The 20,954-nt window shown below is 37.0% G+C and overlaps 1 protein-coding gene across 1 annotated transcript in view; it reads right to left on the bottom strand.

Moving 5' to 3' along the window:
* Nucleotides 1-20,954, bottom strand: part of ITSN1 (intersectin 1) — a 119,094-nt gene that overhangs the window by 73,331 nt on the left and 24,809 nt on the right. Inside the window, exons 2-9 of the mRNA XM_040666360.2 lie at nucleotides 19,348-19,407; nucleotides 14,919-15,011; nucleotides 12,881-12,944; nucleotides 6,251-6,411; nucleotides 4,658-4,837; nucleotides 3,948-4,041; nucleotides 1,845-1,945; nucleotides 1,141-1,204 (exon numbers count right to left, since the gene is read on the bottom strand). Of these exons, the coding sequence (XP_040522294.1) occupies nucleotides 1,141-1,204; nucleotides 1,845-1,945; nucleotides 3,948-4,041; nucleotides 4,658-4,837; nucleotides 6,251-6,411; nucleotides 12,881-12,944; nucleotides 14,919-15,011; nucleotides 19,348-19,375 (785 nt within the window). The 5' untranslated portion in view covers nucleotides 19,376-19,407. The remainder of the gene's footprint in view (nucleotides 1-1,140; nucleotides 1,205-1,844; nucleotides 1,946-3,947; nucleotides 4,042-4,657; nucleotides 4,838-6,250; nucleotides 6,412-12,880; nucleotides 12,945-14,918; nucleotides 15,012-19,347; nucleotides 19,408-20,954) is intronic.

Raw genomic sequence — 20,954 nt, 5'->3', positions numbered from 1 at the left:
GCCTGTGGCCCTAATCAGGACAGGAAAATCCCCCATGATACTGTGAAAAATCTAATGTGAGCTATTGATTTATTTTTGTCATGTCTTAAGGTACAGGACTTTGGTTATGGAACTTAAATCCATAAAGTTATTATGCTCCCGGAGCATCATTTCCCTGCCCAGGCAACCTACTTAAGCACCGGCAACAAGCACAGAACTTTCTGGCTAGCCAGGATGACTGGGTTGCTATTTTTCCTTGTAGTAGCTTTGTTAAGAAACAGAGAAGAAGAGGGTGCTGTTTAAAGATGTAACAAAAACATCAGCGCTTAGAAAAGAAAGCTACAGTATTATGACATTACATAACAGTGACAACAGAGCTGACATCCTCACACAACAGAAGTCAGATGGATTATTTTGTTGACAGTGCTTTTTGAGGAAAGACTTACAAATTAAAGAGATTAACTAGAAAGAACTTGTAGAGGCAAACTGGAAATTAAAAATACAGAATCAGTATGAAGGTTATTTGAGAAATCATCATAGATAACTATAAATCAAGTACCACTAAGTAATAAAGTAGTAACATTACACATTACATAGAACAGACTTCCAAAGTGTGTAGGCAGAAAGAGACTAATCCATGTGACAATAAAACCACAATAAATTTGGCAAATGAGAAAAGAGAAGCCAAAACAAACCCTCCTAAAATGTACAATGATAAGTACATAATCCCAGACCCTTGGAAATAAGGCCTCAGAAACTCATATAAAAGGCAGAGAAGCCTCCAAAAGAGTATGGTTCTAGATTAAGCTTCCTTTTGTACTACCTGTGCAAATCTGTAACTTTCACTGGTGCTGTACCAGTCAAGGCTGAGGATGTAGAAGATAGGAGGCCAAGCATTTAGTCTACCTGGAGTCCCCATAACTGGAACCCAACATACAAAGCATCTGTGTGAATAGTGCAAAATATACTCTTTTTTGGTTGGGTGGAATAAATAGGCAAAGCAGAGCAGATTTTGTTTTATAAAGTTACATACTAAAAAGAGAAGAATATAATGATTTATCAGTGGAGAGAGTTTGAAAATGGGAGAAAATAATACAGGAGACAGCACAGAGGTATAAGTACAATTTCCAGTTTGGTAGAAATTGTTAGATTTATCTTTACCATATTGTAGCCAGCTGAGCCTGGGGTAAACTTGACTGCATAAGAATAGTTCTTGCTTGCGGACCTAAAAAATTAAAAGAAGGGTTAATACACAAATAAGCAATTTTCTCCTTTTCTTGTATTACCAAGCAGTTATTGCATGAGCAGAAGTTAGATTTAAACAGGTAACACCAAAGTGATGTTACCAGCATGAACGAACAAGCTTACGCATAGTACCATTCCCAGGTTCCTCAAAAAGAAAGTATTTAAAAATGCATAACACTTTTTTCCTTCACAACACTCAGTCAGACAAAGAACAACCAAAACCAAACACCTCTTTGCTGCAAGAGATGTTCACAGAACAAGTAAAACTAACTCAGAGCATTGTTCAATTTTACTTCTGAAACTGGATAGGCACCCCTACCAGCGGATATGTCAAACACTGCAAATGGCTGCAGAAGTTTTCACAAGGCCCACTATATCTTCATTTCCCAGTGCCAACTTATTTTTACAGAAAATTCAGGAAAGAAAGTAAGAAAAGGATCCCAACTATAATGTGCGCTTGCTCCTAAAGACCATTGAGCAGCTGGGAAACTTTAACTGAAAAATACTGATGGTGGTAACATAGAGATGAAAATTTCTTTACTATCTGAACAGCATTTAGCATGCTGCTACAATTGGCCTTTTATAGTTGAAAAAGGAGACAACAATAACTGTTTCAATACCTGTTAAGTGTCCACTCATTGTTTTATCGTGGCTATTGAACAACTGTCTGTATTTCAGTCTTGATGACTGAGGTACTGCCCACTCTGCCACAGGAGGCACACTAGAATTAGAAAGGGGAAAAAAGGAAAGGAAGAGGGAAAAAATATGATATTACATTTAATTGCATGAAGTGACATGTACAAGAGAATGAAGTGCTGCACAGAGGTCAAGTTTTATGCCTGTACTGCTTGTTTTCACAAACATCCCCTTCTATTCCTGAAACCACAAAAGTTTTTTGACTTCTTGTTTGAAAACTTTAGTCATGAGTCAGTGTCCTGGATGTTTTTTGGAAAAGATAAATGACAGGCCTAAGATTTTTACTTTTTCCTTTACTAGAAGAGAAATTAAGTAACCTAAACAGTTTAGAGGAGCTAAAACATTTTACTGAAACATATGATAGGAAACGCTTTACCATAATCAGTGGAAGTAATATCCTGTTTTACCCTGCCTTTAACTACTTGTCTTAGCCAAATAATACATAAGCTGATTAAGGAAAACAAATGTAAAATCTACTGAAAACATTAAAAAGCATGAAAGAATACACTTAAAAGCAATCACATTTTTTCTTTACAGAACTCAACAGACAAATGCAATACTTCTAATTCAGCTGCATAGTAGGCTGAGCGCTGTTATTTGTAGCTATAATTTCCCATGCTTGAAGGCTGACAAGTCTTCATACTGCAAACCAATGTGTGTAGTTTTTCTGTCTTTTGGCACATTAAAACTTTTCCCTTTTTTGTTAAAGTTAAAAAAAAAAAAAAGCAGATTGTGTAAGCATGTCTGAAAGCATACCAAATTACAAGGAAAAAACTGAACCAAACCAACTGAATCCCTTTTCCCTGGTCCACTGAGTAGACAGCATGGTAAGACCTTTCAAAATTGACCTGAGGATTACATGAACAAGCTACTAATTGACCTCATATCCTATTTTCACATGACAAGAGCCTCAAATGCTAATACCTCTATTTCTACTCCTCCAGAAGTTTTAATATTCTCTTTCCTGAGAGCAAAATAAAAAGAAGCTGCTTTCTTAAATAATGAAAATAAAAATTGAAACTTCATATAAAAACTACATGCATTTTTCCATGTGAATTCCTCTCTCACCAGCTTTGCTAGATGTGGAATTTCTACACACATTAAATCTACTTTTGTTTTATGTATACATGTAACTCAATCTGTGATGTAATGTTACTGTACTGTTAAACAGCAAAACTTTCCTTCATGGATACTCCAATGGTAGTTTTGGAAGAAGAAATGCTGAAGGACAAAACAGCAGTCTTACACATGCCAAACAGCATGTATGCCAAGAGTTTACTGATGGTGGCTCAGCAGGTTAATATAAGCACCACAAGCAGAATCTTGAAATTCACCCTTCTCCAAATCAAAACTAAATCACAGCTAGAAAAAAGTCATCACTTCAACTTCTAACTCCAATTTAATGGATTTAGCTCTTCCAATAATGAATATTTTGACAAAATTACCATCTTATCTCCTCTAAAGAAATTCCACATTATTAGATACATTTCTTCAGATGACAGTAAAATATATTTCGCCTAACCATACTTTCTTCTAGGCCTTGAAATACATTTAAAGTTTTTAAGTGATTTTTAACAGGGAACTTCGGTGTACATATAACAAATACTTTTGTGAAGTTCATTTAAAATATGAGAAATATTAAATATATTTCTTTTAAAAAGTAATCCTACACTTGTTAATTATTAAGAATTTTACTTATGTTTCCATGCTAAAATGAGGAGTGTCTGTGCAGCAGTGAGCAATGCAAAGTATGTTTACGGAATCAAATGCTCTTCTAAAAACTGTTTTCAAGAGCTTGCAAATAGTATCAACACATACTGTAACAGCTTATTACATTTCAGTGATTCAGTACTCATGCAGCATTCTTTGAAAAACCACAGCATGCTACAAAATCCTGAAGTAGTATCTCAGTGGGAATTGATTTCTACGAGTATATTTTTTTTTCAGAGAATAGTTTTGTTAAAGAGAAATAGTTCTTCTAGCTATGAGGAAAAACACACGCATCCACTCACTCCACACTAACTTACCTCGCCACGTCAAACGATTGTGCCTTTTGCAGTTTTGTGTTCAGCTGCGATCCTGGACCAGATCTACTAAAGGAAGAACTCTTTGGCAATGTGGCTGTAAAAGAAGGCATCACATATATTTTTTAGCACAAGCTTTTTAAAGTGTGCAATTTCAATGACATCCCTCTAGTTCTTAATGTCAAAAAAAGCACTACGGTTCTTTTGATTGTTGACTTTAAAAATATTAAGAGGAATAAACAGCGTCTAACAGAATAGTGAAAACACACAGGTGCTTTTCTCACGTCTTCTTACATTTGTATTTTTATGTATACACCCTTGATACCACACTATATTACAGTTAACGATGGAACTTTCATGTATTCCACTACTTTAAAGTAATACCAACAAACAGCAGTACTTCAGTAGTTATAAACAGGGAGCAGAGGTCCAATTTCTAGTCAACAGTTTACAGGCAAGCTTGATTTATCACACCATTGCTCAACGTGACTGACTGTTACAGTACTCTATGTTCCATATGCCTTCTTTTAACTTTCATACATCTTCTAAACAATTACACTGGGCTAGATCAAATTACAGTCCTTAACCCAAATCATTCTTTAAAATAAGTTAGAATGGCTAATTTCATGTATGTTTTTCTCTGGATTCAAAGAAAATGGCAAAACGATTTGTTAAAAGCAAGATTGTACACAGAGGTTCAGTATGTAGCATACCAGGATGAGCAAAAGCAGGCAGAGGCTGTATAACAGCAGGAGCTCCATTAGCCAGGGGAGGCACTGCTGCTGCAGGAACAGAAGATACTAATGGCGGAGACATTCCTACTACTGGAATAGATGCCATTGGCACTGGGGCAACAGTTGTAAGAGATGGCATGCTGGCAATGCCCCCAATACCTATGGGGGAGAAAAGGAGACATTTTTTTTCTAATTTGGAGACTCCCAACATGATAGAAAAATTTAATGTCAGCCTGCACTCCAGGAAGTAAACACAGGATTAAACAGTGAATTGAAATGGAAACTTTCACACACTCTTACAATCCGCTGCACCATTAGCATGGCAGGGGAACATAAAACAATGTAGAGGGAACAAAATACCATTTTATAATGTAAGCATTTAAGATCACACTGGATGCAACACTGACCAGAAAAAGTCAATTAGCATTTGCTGAAGAAAACAGCTGTTTGCCTTGAACTAAATGAAGAGTAATACAGCCAGGTTCCAGTGACTAATGAACCCAAAGTCTACATTTAGCCACAGTTGAAAAGAACAAGCTCTGGGATAACTGCTTGCAGACTATTGTGAAGATGAAACAGTGCAAAGCTAATCAGATAAAGCACAGTAATGAGGTATTTTAGGTGTAAGCACAGTTGTATGGATAACAAGGAGGTTAAGGAGGTCCAGTCATGCCAGTGGGAAGAATGAGGATGCGTGCAAGCAGCTGAGTTTATAGTTAATAACAAAAAAGAAAATCATGGATTTTGCTGGATTTCTTGGGGAGCTGGTTTTATTATACCTTCTCTTACTTAGAGCAGTATTTGTTGTCTTATATTTCTTAGTCAGTAATAAAAACTGTAAAATTATGGAAGTAACAACTTATCAAACAGCGCTTTTCTTAATGCTTGTAATTCTCAGGCACCCATCAACTACGGTCACAGCAATGACCAAATCAGAAAGATAAAGAACCTCTTATTGTGGCAAAATAACAAGGTATCAAACATGAGATTCAGCTTCATTTAGACATTTTCAACATCGAATTGTAGCAACACTTGTGTTGGAAAAGACCTTCAAGACCATCAAGTCCAGGCCACAGCTCAACTCACCAAGTCCCATCTCTAAATCACACCTCTTAGTGCCACATCTACAGTCTCTATAATATATCTAGAGATGGGGACTCCAATTCCTGAGCAGCCTGTTCCAGTTTTGACCATTTTCTTCAGGAAGAAATTCTTTCTGACATCCAATCTAAGCCTCCCCAGGCAAAACTTAAGATCATCTTCTTGTGTGCTATTACATGTCACCTAAGAAAAGAGACTAACATCTCCTCACTGCCAACTCCTTTCAGGTAGTTCCATTTGGAACATACAGGGAGCAGTGAAAGACCTGAAGCAAACAGGATCTCAACTTATTTTATACAGCATAGCTGGGTGTTCAAAGTTCATTGACACTTTTCTTTTAGCATGTGCATGCAAGCGAAATTGTTTGGTTTTGAGTCCAAGCGTTGTTGTTTCAGAAACTGCAAAATGAATATCAAATTAAAGTTAGGTTGCTAAAATACAAGCTAACTAGAAGGACAACAAAGAGCTTACCAAACCCTGGTGCACTAGGTAGAGCAATAGGTGGCTGCTTCATGACAGGAGGCAGCGCAGATGGGAGTTGATAGCCTTGTAGTTTTAATTTGATAAGTTTCATAGCTATTGAAAACTCCAGCTGATCCATCCTTCCATCATTGTTCATGTCAGCTAAAGCCCTACAAAATACACAATTTTCACAGTTAGATTATTAAATTGTGATCTTCGGGACTGACCTAGAAGCATGCACACACAGACCTGTATATTCAAGACTAATTAAAATCCACTCAAAAATAATCATGCCAGGGTAAAAACAGTCATCAAACAAGACACTGTTTAAACCAAGAGCCTCTTGATTTCTTTCTTGGAGTGATTACTAAATAGTTTTAGTCACTTTTCAACTCCTGGAGGAATTACAACCAAGCAAACGGAGAGAAAGGATTAATGTAGCTGTGCAAAAACTTTTCAAAATCACATAAATAAAACTAAATGGCACTACAAACAGAACCACAGAGAATCATATGACTGAGTCTGCAAATTAGTACTGCAGCTAAATTTACAACGAAATATTCTTTAAATCTGTGCATTTTAGTAAACACCATTATGTGTACAAACAGGTTTCCAGGTAAAAAATAGTACTCAAGATAAAACATAGCGACTAGGTCTTGCATTGGCTTTCATTTAGAGCAGTCCGACTTAAACAGTCTTGTGTTTTCATTCCATGGTTAAGAAAATAGCACTCAGCATGGAATGGGAGTGAGGGAAGGGGGGGAAGAAGGAGGAATGTTAGCTCCTGCTGTTGCAAAAAAAAAAAAAAAAAAAATCAACAGTAAATGCATATTAATGATGTAATAAGATGTAAGCTTAGATTTTCAAACTATGCTTATTTTTTGCACTCATTTTAAGAATGAAGTGCACATTTCAGTACTTTAATAATATACATGTTTAAGTTCACACATACATTTACAAGAATATAATATGCAAAGGACCTGGGCAGCTTAGTTAAACAAAGATTTTTATTTCTTGATCAAATCTCCATCAACAAAAGTTTTCACGCACGTATGTCAAAAGTTATCAAAACAGTACTGCAATAAACGGACAGTTATTTATAATTGATACTTTGGTGAACATGGTGGCATAGCATTTGAAGAAATGAAAACCCTCCCAGTCCATGTCAAAAAGAAAAGAAACCTAAGATCTCAGCAGATCAACCATACATCTTAAGCGTTTCCACTGGTTTAGACTGTCAGCAGCATTTTGTGAAGACTAGAAAAACTAATGCTTTCAAGACATTTTCACCAGTGTAGCTTCTGACCTTCTCACCTTCTGACCATGGTGGAGGAAAATAAAGTAACACTACCAAGTATCTGCCAGCAGTATTTAAAGAAGAAAGTCTTAAGAGTGAACTGTGGATGCTGGGGCTTACAGCCAGACGGAAAAGTGTGCATTATACCACTCCCTCTAAGATGCTGAATTAATACATACATTCCATTCAAGAAGTAGTTTTGGCTGCGTGAATATCTAAATGTTGTCTTCTGTAGCTCTGTATCACAGCAAAGTTTAATTTACATATCAAAGCCGTCTGCTTTTCAGTAACTTTAAACTTTGCTTTAATTCCACATAGCCTTTGAAAGCCCAAATTTGTAGTCAAAATTGGTTCTGGGATCCACATAGCATAACGCAATTTGGATTCAAGTTTCACAGCTTAGTATGTGATTTATTTCACTAGTATTCACTTAAAAGTAGCCTACTGCAGTAGTCAGACTTCATATCTAGTAGTCCAACCAGCAAAACTGGACCAAGAGAGGTACAACTTTGGAATGAGCATCTCTTCCTTGCAGAGTACCGCTGCTGTGGAGCCTCAGCCTCCGACCACTCTTCCACAAAGGGCAAATAAAATATTGGTACTACCTGAAGCAATGGGCCGGCTAAAGTAAAAACAGAAATGTAATACTTTTGTTTTCATGCAACTTGCAGAAGTGAGTGAGCGAACCCTAGTGAAGGCAGAGGAAGCCTCTTTCCTAGGAATGGCAAGGTTAGACTGTAGTAATAGTTAATAATAAATGTGTCGGAAACAATCACTCGGGCTTATAAGGAACAGTATTTCTAAGGATATTTTAATTTGCTTCCTCACATACATTTTTCTTTTCCAGACCCAAAACAGTTCATATACATTTGGCACCACCTATAAACAGTGATGTCAGATTTCTAAAAGCTTCACTTGGGAGGAAAATATACTGCAACTCTTACAAGCCTGAAATATTCACAGGTGAAGACGAAAAAAGTTATGTGGAGTGTGAGAACGTCAGAAACTTAGTCGCTAAATGTATTTTCTGAGGTGCTCTCTTCTATGCGTTTTGTATTAGAAATTAAACCAACATACAGTAAACAAACAGGGTAAGATAGCTTCATTAGAAAATAAAGAGTGTTGAAAACAATGGAAGCTAGGAGAAGATAATTAGTTTCATTTAATTGATGCTTACAAGTAGACACCACACATTTCCGAAGGCAACTAAAGAAAACACAAAGATATCAACAGGGAAGATGTGTGTTTTTTTACTGAAAGTTTAGTTCAGTGATTGCTTAGTCATTTTTCAGTCAGGTGCCTTGTGAAAAGGGAGAACAAAAAACAGGTTTATGTAGCTAGTAGACCTGTAGATGTTCACACAGTGTCAGAGAAAAGAGACTTCACTTCAATTAGCCAGTAGTCCTCCCAAAGGAGACATCTTTCTCAATACATGTAGAAGTCAGCCAGCTCCATTGGGACCAACTAGCGCTGACAACTCAAACTAATAGTTTCAGTGTTCCTTACATCTCTGCATTTAAGAAGATTTATTTATAATAGTCTTATTTATTCAACTTATGTGCCTTCCACAAACATGCATCTACTCTGATTTATAAAATTGAAGGCTTTTCATCAATGAAGCAAAAGCATGGTGAAACACATGGCCATGAAAATGCATAAGAGTAATAAGTTCTACTGTAGGCAATCTTGATTCTACAGACACTACCTATTGTAAGAACATGTAAGCCTTTGCATTCAACACGAGAAAATATTAACTGACCAGTATCAAGAAACTTTAACATGCACCAGCCTTATTGCTGGTTCAGCTCACTTATTCTGCATCAATGACTTTGTTAGTTAATTCAAGGGTATGAATTTCAGTGACAAAAATAAAGTACATGCTACAAAATTTATACCTGTTTTTACAGCTTGTTAACAAAATCAGCTTTTTCTGGCAAAATCTTTAGTGAATATACAGGACAAATTTCCATTACTAATGATTGAACCTGGTTGTCATACTGTTAGATTACAGTGCTACTTTCCAGTAAGCATCACCTTCAAGGCAGCAAGTGGCTGACAGCAAACACTACCTAATTACACTGCTCTGCTTATAATGAAATTTGGAAGAACATAATGTCCTTAAATTTGTTTCACTTAACGTCTGGCCGGAAACCTGTGGAGAGCAGTAAATGGATTAAACATTGACTAAATATTGATTATATTTCATATAACATGCCTGTGTTTACAAGGGGTTTTTTTCTAATGATAAAAATTATGGTGGGCTTCATCACAATGCTTAATTTCAGGTGATCAGATTCTTCCCCTACAAATCTCTTCCTGCTTCTCTCCTCTGTTCTGCAGAATGCAGAAACAACTTGATTATTTCTGCATCTATGAAAGGCAGAAACTAAGCACGCGAGCATCTTTTTTCTTTCAAATGTGCTTATTATTAGGCTACAATATATCTATCTCCATGAAAATAAGTTGTGAGCTTGTGAAGGAAGCCTATGTCTGGAAAAGGTAGCGCCAACCAGTGGCTTTAGTTTGTCCCAAATAAAACAAATAACTCCAAATGGATGAAAGCAGCTGGCGTTGATTACTTTCGTTCCCATTTAATTCAAGAGAGGCAGGCTACACAGAAAATGCTTTTAGAGGCCACCACTCAGGAGAGCTTTAGAAGAAAGCCAGATTATAACCTACTTAAAAACAGCTATCTTTCAAGCTATTGCACTCTTGATTCAAAGCCTACTTAGAGGCTTCTTAATAGATTAGCAGCTCGGCACACTACAAAGTTTATAGAGAACAGAATAGTACCATACATGACAGACCATAATAATTCCACTAATTTGCTACTCTGAGGACCCAGAGATTTCTTTCTTACATGAATGTTGAGTAGAAGGGACACAGGAATTCTCTGTGCCAGAAAACATGGTACTACTGGTTATAAGGAATATGAATTCTAGGAAAGCTTTGACTAAGAGCAGCAATTACAATAACAGACACTCTTTAGAATCGCATCTCAGAAAACAGTTCCACCAACTGCAGAATATCCTCAAAGGAGTCCCTGAAGAAGACATTTAACTGATGCTTCAGCTAGCTGGTGTTTCTTGAAGTCTTTTTCATGCTAAAAAAATGGCTGTTCAGTTTTATTTAAAATTAAAATGTAAGATAGCTACTGTCGTTACACTGCTCACTAAAACAAAACTCTCTCTCAAGAGATAATATGTTTGGAAATGCACAGAGGGCTTGCTTTTACTGCAGAAAGCTGGCCAGTCACTCATTAGGCCAACCCCCTCCACAATTCCTTTCTCAGTTGTGTTTTTTTATGTAAGAACTTCCACAGCCAATAAAACAGACAAAACTTTCTATTAGCATAGGCTTACCGATACATAGATACAATTCTATCATCTATCACACAGATAGATAAGATTCCTTTATAGAACAAATACTACACTCTTGTCTGCATCTGTTATTGATATAATAAACTGTATTCAAATAAGAAGAATCATTAAAAATAGGAAAATGCTTGCAACACCCAACATGCATACAATTCCACATTTCTAGGATCAGAAAAGTAATTTGAAGATTTGTGGAAGTTGCTCAAATTCAGAATAGTAACTTCAGGATTAACTTCTAGACTCACAAAGCAAAAGTTCCACTCCTAAATCTTAACCCTGGGAGTTAAAGCAAACAATGGTTCACATTTTTTAGTGCGGTCTGGAACATACTGTGACATCCTTCGGCGGCTGAAATGGACTTCACGTCACTAAACAGTCTGACTGCTATTGTTTCTGTGGGACAGTATTAATACATGGGAGGGTACAGGCATTCACTGATCCATCAAAAGAGTTAGATCATTAAAGTGGTGGGAAAATAAAGATTTTCTTTTCATCTTTTTTTTTTTCTTCTCTTTTTATTTTTCTTTCTTTATTTTTTTTAAAAGGATTCTTATTTTTATAACCACTGTGCAAACACTGTCTTACTTGGTTACTCTAATTCCAACTGCGAATGCATACAAGTGATCTAGATTCTAACTTAGGTAATTACTTCTCTTAATTCAGAGATAATTGAAAAAAGAAGAGATGGTGAAAAGGAGAGATATCTACATTGTTTTGTATTACTTACAAAGGCAGCATGAATAAGTTTTAGTTCAGCTTTATTTAAAAAAATGTGCAAGTTCAGGTCTTGTCTCTATGACAACTACAGAAGGAGTGGAATGATTCTCTCCCTCTCAAGAGGCTGAAAAACTGAATAATTCAGAGAGGAAGAGATTTTTAAGTCAGACTATTTACAACTGTTTAGTTTTGTTAACACCTATTTAAAGCTCACGCCTATGGAATGATTTTGGAGAAAGGCTGTTTTGTTTAAGACAAAACTTCTTTTGCTTTTTAATTAAGAGGCAAGAGAAGTTCCACGGGGCCATTTGAACTTTCACTGAGTCTTCCTGCAACTAAGGTAACCGGATCAGATTTGATATTTGTAAGACAAAAGTAATTTGAAACGAAAATAAACTATTTATTTAAAAGCCATGAAAACTCAGCCCTTCTTTAAGGCAAGCATATTTCCAAAGCAAATGTTTTTCTTGAATGAAAATAACATTCCTTCTGCATTCTGTGCAAGATTCTGCCTTTGGAAGCCCTTATTACAACAAAAAGTTTTTGGAAGTGCAGTAAACCACTCTCTCTTTTCAACAGTTCACATCAGAGAAAAAGATAACACATTCGCCAAAAGCTGCTCTTGTAACTTTTTCCAATCTAGAAAGTTCCTGCAGTAACACAACTAATGCAAATTATGAACAGCCTATTTAAGTTAGCATTTCTGAATTCAGAAGGTTCGTGTAATTTGGAGAGGAAATTCTCCAGCATGAGGAACTCGGGAGACTGTAGAAATGTCTGTGATGTGTAATACACAGCAATGTACATAATAAAAATTTCAAGCTTTCGAACTGCATTTCTAACTACAACAGAAATAGTCTACTGCCAATCTCAATTTAGTAACAAATTTTGTTGGTGTTACATAGGTTGTCCAATAAGAAATATTTTTACTACTACTTACAGTGCTTAATAATTCTATTAGTAAAGTTTTAACAAAGCAGAAAGCATTTAGTGGTTTGAAGTGAAGGTTCCAAATCACTAACTTCAGAAATGCCATTTGTAGGATGGCTACTTCCAGTAACTGAAAAAGTAACTTAAAAACACAGCTAAATTATACTAGGAAGCATATTTGCATTGCAGACTTCAGGAAGCATACTTGACAAAATGGGTGATTTCAAATGCCAGTATACAGAATATTATTACTGTCCAAGTCTGTACTAATAAGCTTCATACTGACAACTACAATGCTCCCCCACTGCATATACTCACCATATCTGTGCTAACACCGGCTGAGGTAACCCAGACTGAAAAAAAAAGTTTCTAGCTTGATCACCTATAAAATAAACAGGACATCATTTCAGAAAATGCTAAATATAAGAGTAAGGAGGAAATTATGAATCAAAATACCTAAGTCAGAAGCAACAGTAAAGCCATAAATATTTAATGCTATACATACATAAGAGAACAAGAGATTTAAATTGGGTTTGTCACTTGAGAACCTACAAGATATTTCCAACAAGCCCACGCTGTTTCACTCTGCAAGTCAGCACCACCTGAAGACAAGTGGACATAAACATTCAGGATAATGAGAAACTCATAGTTCATAGTCCCTAACCTGTGCCAATGGCTCTCTTTGAGCAACATACTCTTTGTGAGAGCAAGAAAAATGTTTCTTCCCAAGAAGGTTTGTACCAATACAAACTTCCTGATTTTTTGTTAGTACCATGCCAGCCAGCTGGCACTAACCAAATAAAGTGGGCTTCATTCTTCACATCCTTCATCCAGATGTGAGTCTGATAAGCAACCTTTAAAGAAAGTAATGGTGCATTTTAATTTTTCCAAGTGTGAGTTAAAAGTAAGGACAGAAAAACAACTACAAAAAAAAAAATTGGGCACTTGGAAACTTTGTGACCTGTAAAGGAAATTTGTAAACAAGCTAGAAATAGCACTAAATATCAAAAGAGGTCAATAGAAACAGTACTAACTTGCACACTGAACCGTAACAGACTTTATATCAAGTCTATCACATAGCAGAGCAGAAACAGTAAGACTTGGAGGTACGCACCAGTGTGATGTGTGATACTGATTTGACCCTTTGGAAATTTTTTTGATGGAGTGGACAGCAAAAAAAGGTAACACATTGATATGCCTCACATTTCCATTGAGTGTAAGAGTTTAGATCGGACTGAAGATATTTTAGCGTAGTAAAACAAAACAAACAAAAATAGCAGACATCATAGTGCCTTTAAAGCCATAGCAAATCATTGGGTTTTAATGAAAAAGTAGAGGGAACAGCGCAGCCTTTACTTCAGCCTTCCTTCCCACAATTTATACCAATTTTTGCCACTTAGATTTTTTTAAGAGGTCATCCACACCGATTTCACTACTTCAAGCACAGTTTCTGAATTGGACTTCAGTTAAATTGACAGATTTTTATTTGAATAGACTTCTTGGTCTCTCAGTATGTTAGTGTAACAGGTTGCCCCCAGGCTGAAATTAAGACCTACACAATCATTCAGTCATTTCCCTTCCCACAACAAGATGAGGCAGAGAATAGGAAAAGTGTGAGAACTTGGGAATCTCGTTGTTCAAGATAGAGATAACTGAAACACGGAAAAAAAATAAAAGCAGTACACAGGTAAAAACACTCACCACCTCCCACAGGTGACCAATGCCCAGCCAGTTTCTGAGCAACAGCTACTTTGGAAGACAACTGAACCCTCATAATCCTATTTTTTTGTTGTTTTTGTTGAGCACGCCGGTACAGCATATGTCTCTGGTTGGTTTTAGGACAACAAAGCCTTGAGGCCATATAAGTGCTGGTCAGCAATAGCTGAAATGGTGTTACCAATGCTGCCTTAGTCACAAATGCAAAACATAGCACCATATGGGCTGCCATGAAGAAGTTTAATTCCATCTCAGCCAGACTCAGGAGAGTGAGTTACTTCATTATGGACATTAGAAGCACTATAAATATTACTATGTATCAGGGTGAATCTACATCCTGAATTTTCAGTATCAGCTGGCTCTACGCAACAGAACTGCTTTATAGAGCAAGTTACGAACAATTTTAATTGTACTTAAAAATCAAGTGGCATAAACTAGAAATAGTGTGTGTATATAGTATAATATGAGAAATGGTGGAGTCAACAGTGAGGCATACAAATAATGGGATGCAAAGTGAACAAGAGATGTTCAATTTTCTAAATTCTTATGCCCTATTTTCTCCTAAGCAGCTCTGTACATACTTAGGCTCATTACCTAAGATGTAACTAAATGAAATTAGAAGTGAAATCTCTTTCATTACCAGTGATAAATCCAGATGTTGGTTTCAGACTGTGGAACTGTTGATCATGTTTAGCTCTCTCCTCCACAGTAATAGCCCAGATATCCAGGTTGCCTAGTTGAAAAGAGATGGAGAAATACAATCAAAAAACATTGTCTAAAAAGGCCTTTCCTATCTCTGAGTATATCATCCCATTTTGGACCTATGAAAACAACATACAAATACACAGAAGCTATTCCTCCAAAGTCTCTAGCTGAAAGCTCCATGAATTCTTAAACAGGTAGCTGTTACTTGTGATCATAGTAGAATTAAACGTTAACAAATTACAATGACTGCTGAGCACTGACTCACTCATGTGGCTCAGGGGATTCTTAAGTCACAACTAGGCTACCTAAAGTGCATTCAAACTTTAAAATGGGTTATTAAAAGACAACATCAGAGGACAGACATAACACAGAAAGGTCACAAAACAAAATATTTAGGGGGTGGGGGCCTCATGGGAGCTGCCTCAAAGAGCACATACAACTGAAATGCAACTCAAGTTCTTCTAACTGAAAAGGTATGTCAACTCATGAGATGTGTATTATGTAGTTTGGTACTCTTGTAAGAGAAGAACTGTTCATGCTTGCCTAGGAGAAGTGTGATGCAACAAGACAGTTAGCATTTTTCACAGGCAACAATAGCACCACTTGGGAAACACAGTTCAGGAGTACACTCATCCTTCCTCTGAAACTGAGAAGTCTGAGTAATCAGATCGTGTTACGCAGCCCAGATTCTTCACATCATGCTTGTAATTTGGAAGTGAGTATTTAGTGTGCATTGAGATTTACTACACTTTCTACAGTACTATGCTCCAACAACATGCTCCTTAGTTCTACTTTCATTTTTTCAGCAGTTTCTCCCCTCTTCCAGACATTTCATTAACACTGTATTGCAGACTCATATCAAGAATTGGTAGACCAGTAACACATTGTGTTTTCAACATCTGGAGAAGTATTTTATGCTGGTGTAACTTCCTGTAACTCCTACTGTATGCACATGAAATGATCTAAAGGCATCTAAGTTAATGGAATTACTGTTCTGTGCGAAGAGGAGAGTTAACATTCACTCTTTCTCAGCACTAAATTCTCAGAGACTCAATTTCAGATAATAGGGCCCACAGATCACTACAGCAAGCATTTCGAACCGCTTGCAGGGTGAGGCAGAATCAATCTCAGCAGATAAGAGGAACAGGAGGATTTCCTGCCTCCTAAATTTCTTTTAATTAAAAATTACTTTCATGCAGCAAAACGTGCTTTGAGAGAAAATGAAATGGACAATTGGGAGAGAAACATCCTTTTAAATGTTAATTTTCGTTGATGACATAAAAACTACATTTTTGGTAATAAATTCTCATCTCTGTTTCAGATAATCTATGTATTTCTAGTAGAAGGTAAATTGATAATAGCTCATTCAAAGAAAGGACATTTGTTTTTTCAGGAGTACTCCAAAGAAACAGAGGCACCGTAAACAGGTTACAGAGCTGTGCTGCTTGTGTGAATGAAATGGGATTCTCCTTTGAATATGAACGTTCCAAAACACAACGCTTAGTATAAGTAGTAACCTCCCCCACCTTCCCGCAAACTTCTGGCAGGTGAAAAAAAAATGGTGCTAAGACTTTATGACCAATGTACAGCATAGGCCAACCAACTGCAGATGAGCATCTGCCTGTAATGGAAACATGACTGCTCTTCTCTCGCGTAAGATCAAAAAGCTGGATGCAGTAGGGTGCACATGCAGAGAAAACTTCTTGCATATAGTTTGAGTAAAAGAAGAATACCATGGCATTGGTAATGATTCTCTGACTTGCTCTAGCCCAGTTTGAGATGTACGTGACTCCAGTATTCCCTGCCCCCCTGAAAACACCACAAAAACAAACAAAAACCAAAACTTCCTATCTATTCCCAAAAGAAATAAAGCCCAAACTAAAACTCTTCTGATCTGAGGTAATCAAAAATGTTATAAACTATTTCAAAACAACAAGAATTAATGCTTTCCTCTTTGGATTCCCTGAAACTAAAACAAAAGACTGCATTTTCTTCTTCCTGATAGAGATTTGGTTGGTATTAAAACAGTAGATCTCTGGGGGATATGAACATCAAAAGAGCTAAAGTTAAGTCAAGCAAGTGTAATAGTCTCTTCAGGAGGGCTATGAATGGTGTATCTGATAGTGTCTCATCTCCATCTTTTGTTATTTGAGGAAACAATGAGATCTATGGGAGAGCATGAAGTAGGATCTTTCCCAGCACCAAGACATCATTCATGGCTTCAGATCCTGGATGCCAACATAGAAGTTGCGGTGCACTACAGTATATTTGAATGCAAAGGAGGCAGCCACCAAACCACAAAACTGACTCATTAGAAAGTTATTGTTGAAGGCAGCAGCAAGCCCTCTAAGCTGCTTTTCTTCTACAAGGCTTGGCAATCATCACATCTGCAGAAGTGATGCAGTGCACTCTCATACACGAAATGGGTATTTTCTTCTCAGGAACAAATAAACAGAAGGTCAAACACACCGCATCCTCCCCAACAATTATAAAAAGCCTATTATGCACATTCACTTCTTTTAGATAGTCATCCTTAAAATGAGCAATGTTCTAGAACACCCGTGAATCACTCCAATTGAAATGGTGGGTGCTGTGTTCTTTCCATTCCCACTCCCCAAGAAGACTGGAATATTCTTTAAAAAGAAAGAAGTGAAATAAAACCAAAACCAGAATCATTTATATTTATATGGAGGTGAATACCGGAGCTCACACATTTGGAGCAAGAGCTCTCCCAAGATGGAGACCGCATAAATTTCACCTGCATCTTAAGCAGCAACTGCACGTAACAGTAAATGACAGATTCTTGAAAAAGGGGAATAATTCCTCCACAAGAACTGAAAATTTCTTTACAATCCCATTTGTTTCCTCTCATAACAATCTTAGATTCTCCATGTTATTTTTCTAAGAGTAGGTATGATGCTGCCTGGTAGATTTGGTTTAAGTACAAATATTGTAACAGGCATCTCTCACACCACATTTGAAATTAAAGATACTCTAGAAACTACATTAACCACATGCTTATTTCAAGTTACTCGCTGTGGAGCAGCCAGATTGGAAAAGCTGTATGAGAAGAAATGTAAATTCCTTCCTTCTTAACGCCACATAGTGCAGTTAACAAGATCCTGGACAACATATGCAAGATCAAACGGTAATACATAAAGTTGAAAAAAGAAAGCTGCTATCCATCTGCAATGCAGTAAGAACTCTGAAGATAGTAGATTAAAATGCTTTGAAGACAAGAGTTTCCGTAAGAATGTATGTGTTTAAATCTGGGTGCATGCAAAGCACAGCCCTAACTATAAACACAAGGAAATATGAGAGTCCAAACCAGTAGATTCCATTCACATCATGACTGCTCTCAGGGTGTGAAAATCAAGATAAAATGAAGCTTTTCCTAACTTTCTATATAATGCAGAAGTGTATCCTACAGGACTTGATCAGTGAATTTATTTGATGAAAACTTTCAGTAGCCAGTTTTGCTCACAGCTGAGTACGTCTGGCACCAAACAAGATGCAATTCCAAAGGGATGGATAATCAAGGCAGTGAATGGCAGCTGCCTATTATATATTCGTTCAGGCTGTCAATTGCAAAGAGAAGTTTCTTCTGATTTGTTTCATGTGCTTTTTCACAGTGGCAGAGATTGCATCCAAACAAGCGGTTCTCTCTAACATACTTTGAACAACGTGCTTTTTTCATTTATACATATATGTGAGAATCATATCTGCATTTTCAGAGGAACGTCTACAACAGATGCATCATTCAAGTGGAATCAAACAAGTTCCAACAGTTACTAACATTTTTCTTGTAATTTAAAAACAAATTTTGGGACAATGTATGAAGTGATGGCATACAAAGGCATCTGCCATACTCTTTAGCAATGAAAAAGTCCAAGAGTCCTAAAACAAAAATCACATCTGTTTCTCAACCACCAACAGTGCTTGTGAAGCAAGAATTTATCGTATTTAGGCAGCATTTTAGAATTTCCTCTGGAAAAAAAAAAAAAAAAAGGCCTGAGCAGGGAAACTTAGGCAGATAAAACCAGGTACCTTCAGAATGTTGATATGCCCTGCTGTTAGTCACTGTGTCACCTGGATCTGCCCTACTTACAAACTGAGGACTGTAATGGATCAATGTGCAAAAAGGGAAACAGTGCAACTTTTCTGCTTAATTTCCAAGATGCCTTTGCAAAATTTCAAGTATGTTCTCTAATGGGTCTGCAAAAGCATTACAAAGCAGATAAGATATCACTTCAGAAAGATGTATGACCAAAAACACCTCAATGCAGAACATATTTGGAAGACAATGCATTTATGCAGAATTTTTGCGTATAAGAATACTTCAGAATACACTATGAACAACTTACCCCCAAAAGGTGTTGGAAACTGAGCCATGGTTCTTTCACTTTTAGCTTATTAATGGATGCCTGAAAATTGTAAAAGAAAAACACAGTCACAGTTACAGCCTCTTCCACTTTCAATGTATTACCTGTACCACCACATAATAGTACAGGACAAACCAAGGTAATGAAGAAGTAGTATAAATGCTACTTCCAAGAACAGTTACTTACATGAAATCTAAATGTTTCGTTTCTTACACTACCCTACACATCCGTGAGTGGCTTTTAATAGGAGAAAACAGCTACATTTCAGTTCTGTTCAAACAATGTCCTCAAAAATGATCTTCATTTATAAATAATCAGTGATGTAGTAAAGAACAAAATTAAGTCAGCCACAACTGACAAGATCCCAGTGACACTGCCCAACGCTGCACTACTTTATCCAGTGTAACAGCTCTGCTCCTACTAAAGAGCAGAATTGGCTCTGGTTCCAACTGTTGAAACCATACAAAGTTGGCAGAGATCTGTTTTTCGCTCCTGATGAAAAAAAATCATGTAATGCACTGCCTTGCTTAAAGTTCCTTTGTTTAAACAAAGTACATTAGAAAACGAAACTAGATTGCAAGACTCCTTTACCCCTCAGTTAGTTCAGAAATTTAATAGGCATGTTGAGATGAACACGGTGCTAAAGCTGACATCACAAGGAGAAACACTTTAGTCGGTGGGCGATACTCTTAACACTGCTTGCTTTTCAAATAAAAGCAGTCTAGAGTCCAGAAATTTAATCTTTAATGAAAAAAAAAAAAACAACAGGGAAAACATTTTTCTTGCTCCACACAAAGACTGACATGAATCGCCTGAGCCGAGGGGACAATAGCTAGCCACGGAGCCACAAAACAATGCGAAAGCAGCCTCTTGTCCTACTAGATTCCACTCATGTTTTCCGGGCAACAGGAGAAAAGCAAAGGAAGCAGAATCAGAAGGAGAATTATTTAGACTGCTTGAGCAGCGGCAGAAATTTATCAATATCACTAAGAAAAGGCATTAACTTGCACCACCAATTTCCTTTTGTCTGAATTTCTTGTTTGTTCCCCCCTCCCCAACCCCCTTTCACACTTCCCACATACTCTTCTAGCTTCCAACTTGGGAACCTACTATACATACGCTCCACAGATGTCACTGAGAAAAGAAAAAAAGAAAAAAGCCCAACGAAACGACAACAACAACAAAAACCCAGCACTTCTCTGCATCAGTCTCCCCACCAGTTGCCATTTGTGAAAACAAATACTGATTTTTTTCCCTCGTGATTTGGCAAAGCAGTCAAGCACGGTATGTAACTCAGAAACCTTCACCCAAACGCCAGGCACCATTGCCAGTACTAATTTCATGCACAGAAGGCATCACCTCACAAGATTAAAATCACACACGTACCAATATGGTATTTTCAACCTCCGAAGTGTACTCACTACCTTTATCACTACGCTTCTACTTTTCAAATCTACCAGCAAACCCTGGAAGACAAGAGTTCTCATAACTGCCACAGATGTAACATTGAACCTTACGGCACAGCTTTGACACTCAACTCAAAAAGAGAGCAGGAGAGACGCAAGCAGGGCAGAGATTCTCTCCCTGCT

Source organism: Gallus gallus, chromosome 1 (genome assembly GCF_016699485.2).
Source record: "Gallus gallus isolate bGalGal1 chromosome 1, bGalGal1.mat.broiler.GRCg7b, whole genome shotgun sequence".
NCBI lineage: Eukaryota > Metazoa > Chordata > Aves > Galliformes > Phasianidae > Gallus > Gallus gallus.
This window is presented reverse-complemented; position numbering and strand designations above follow the sequence as displayed.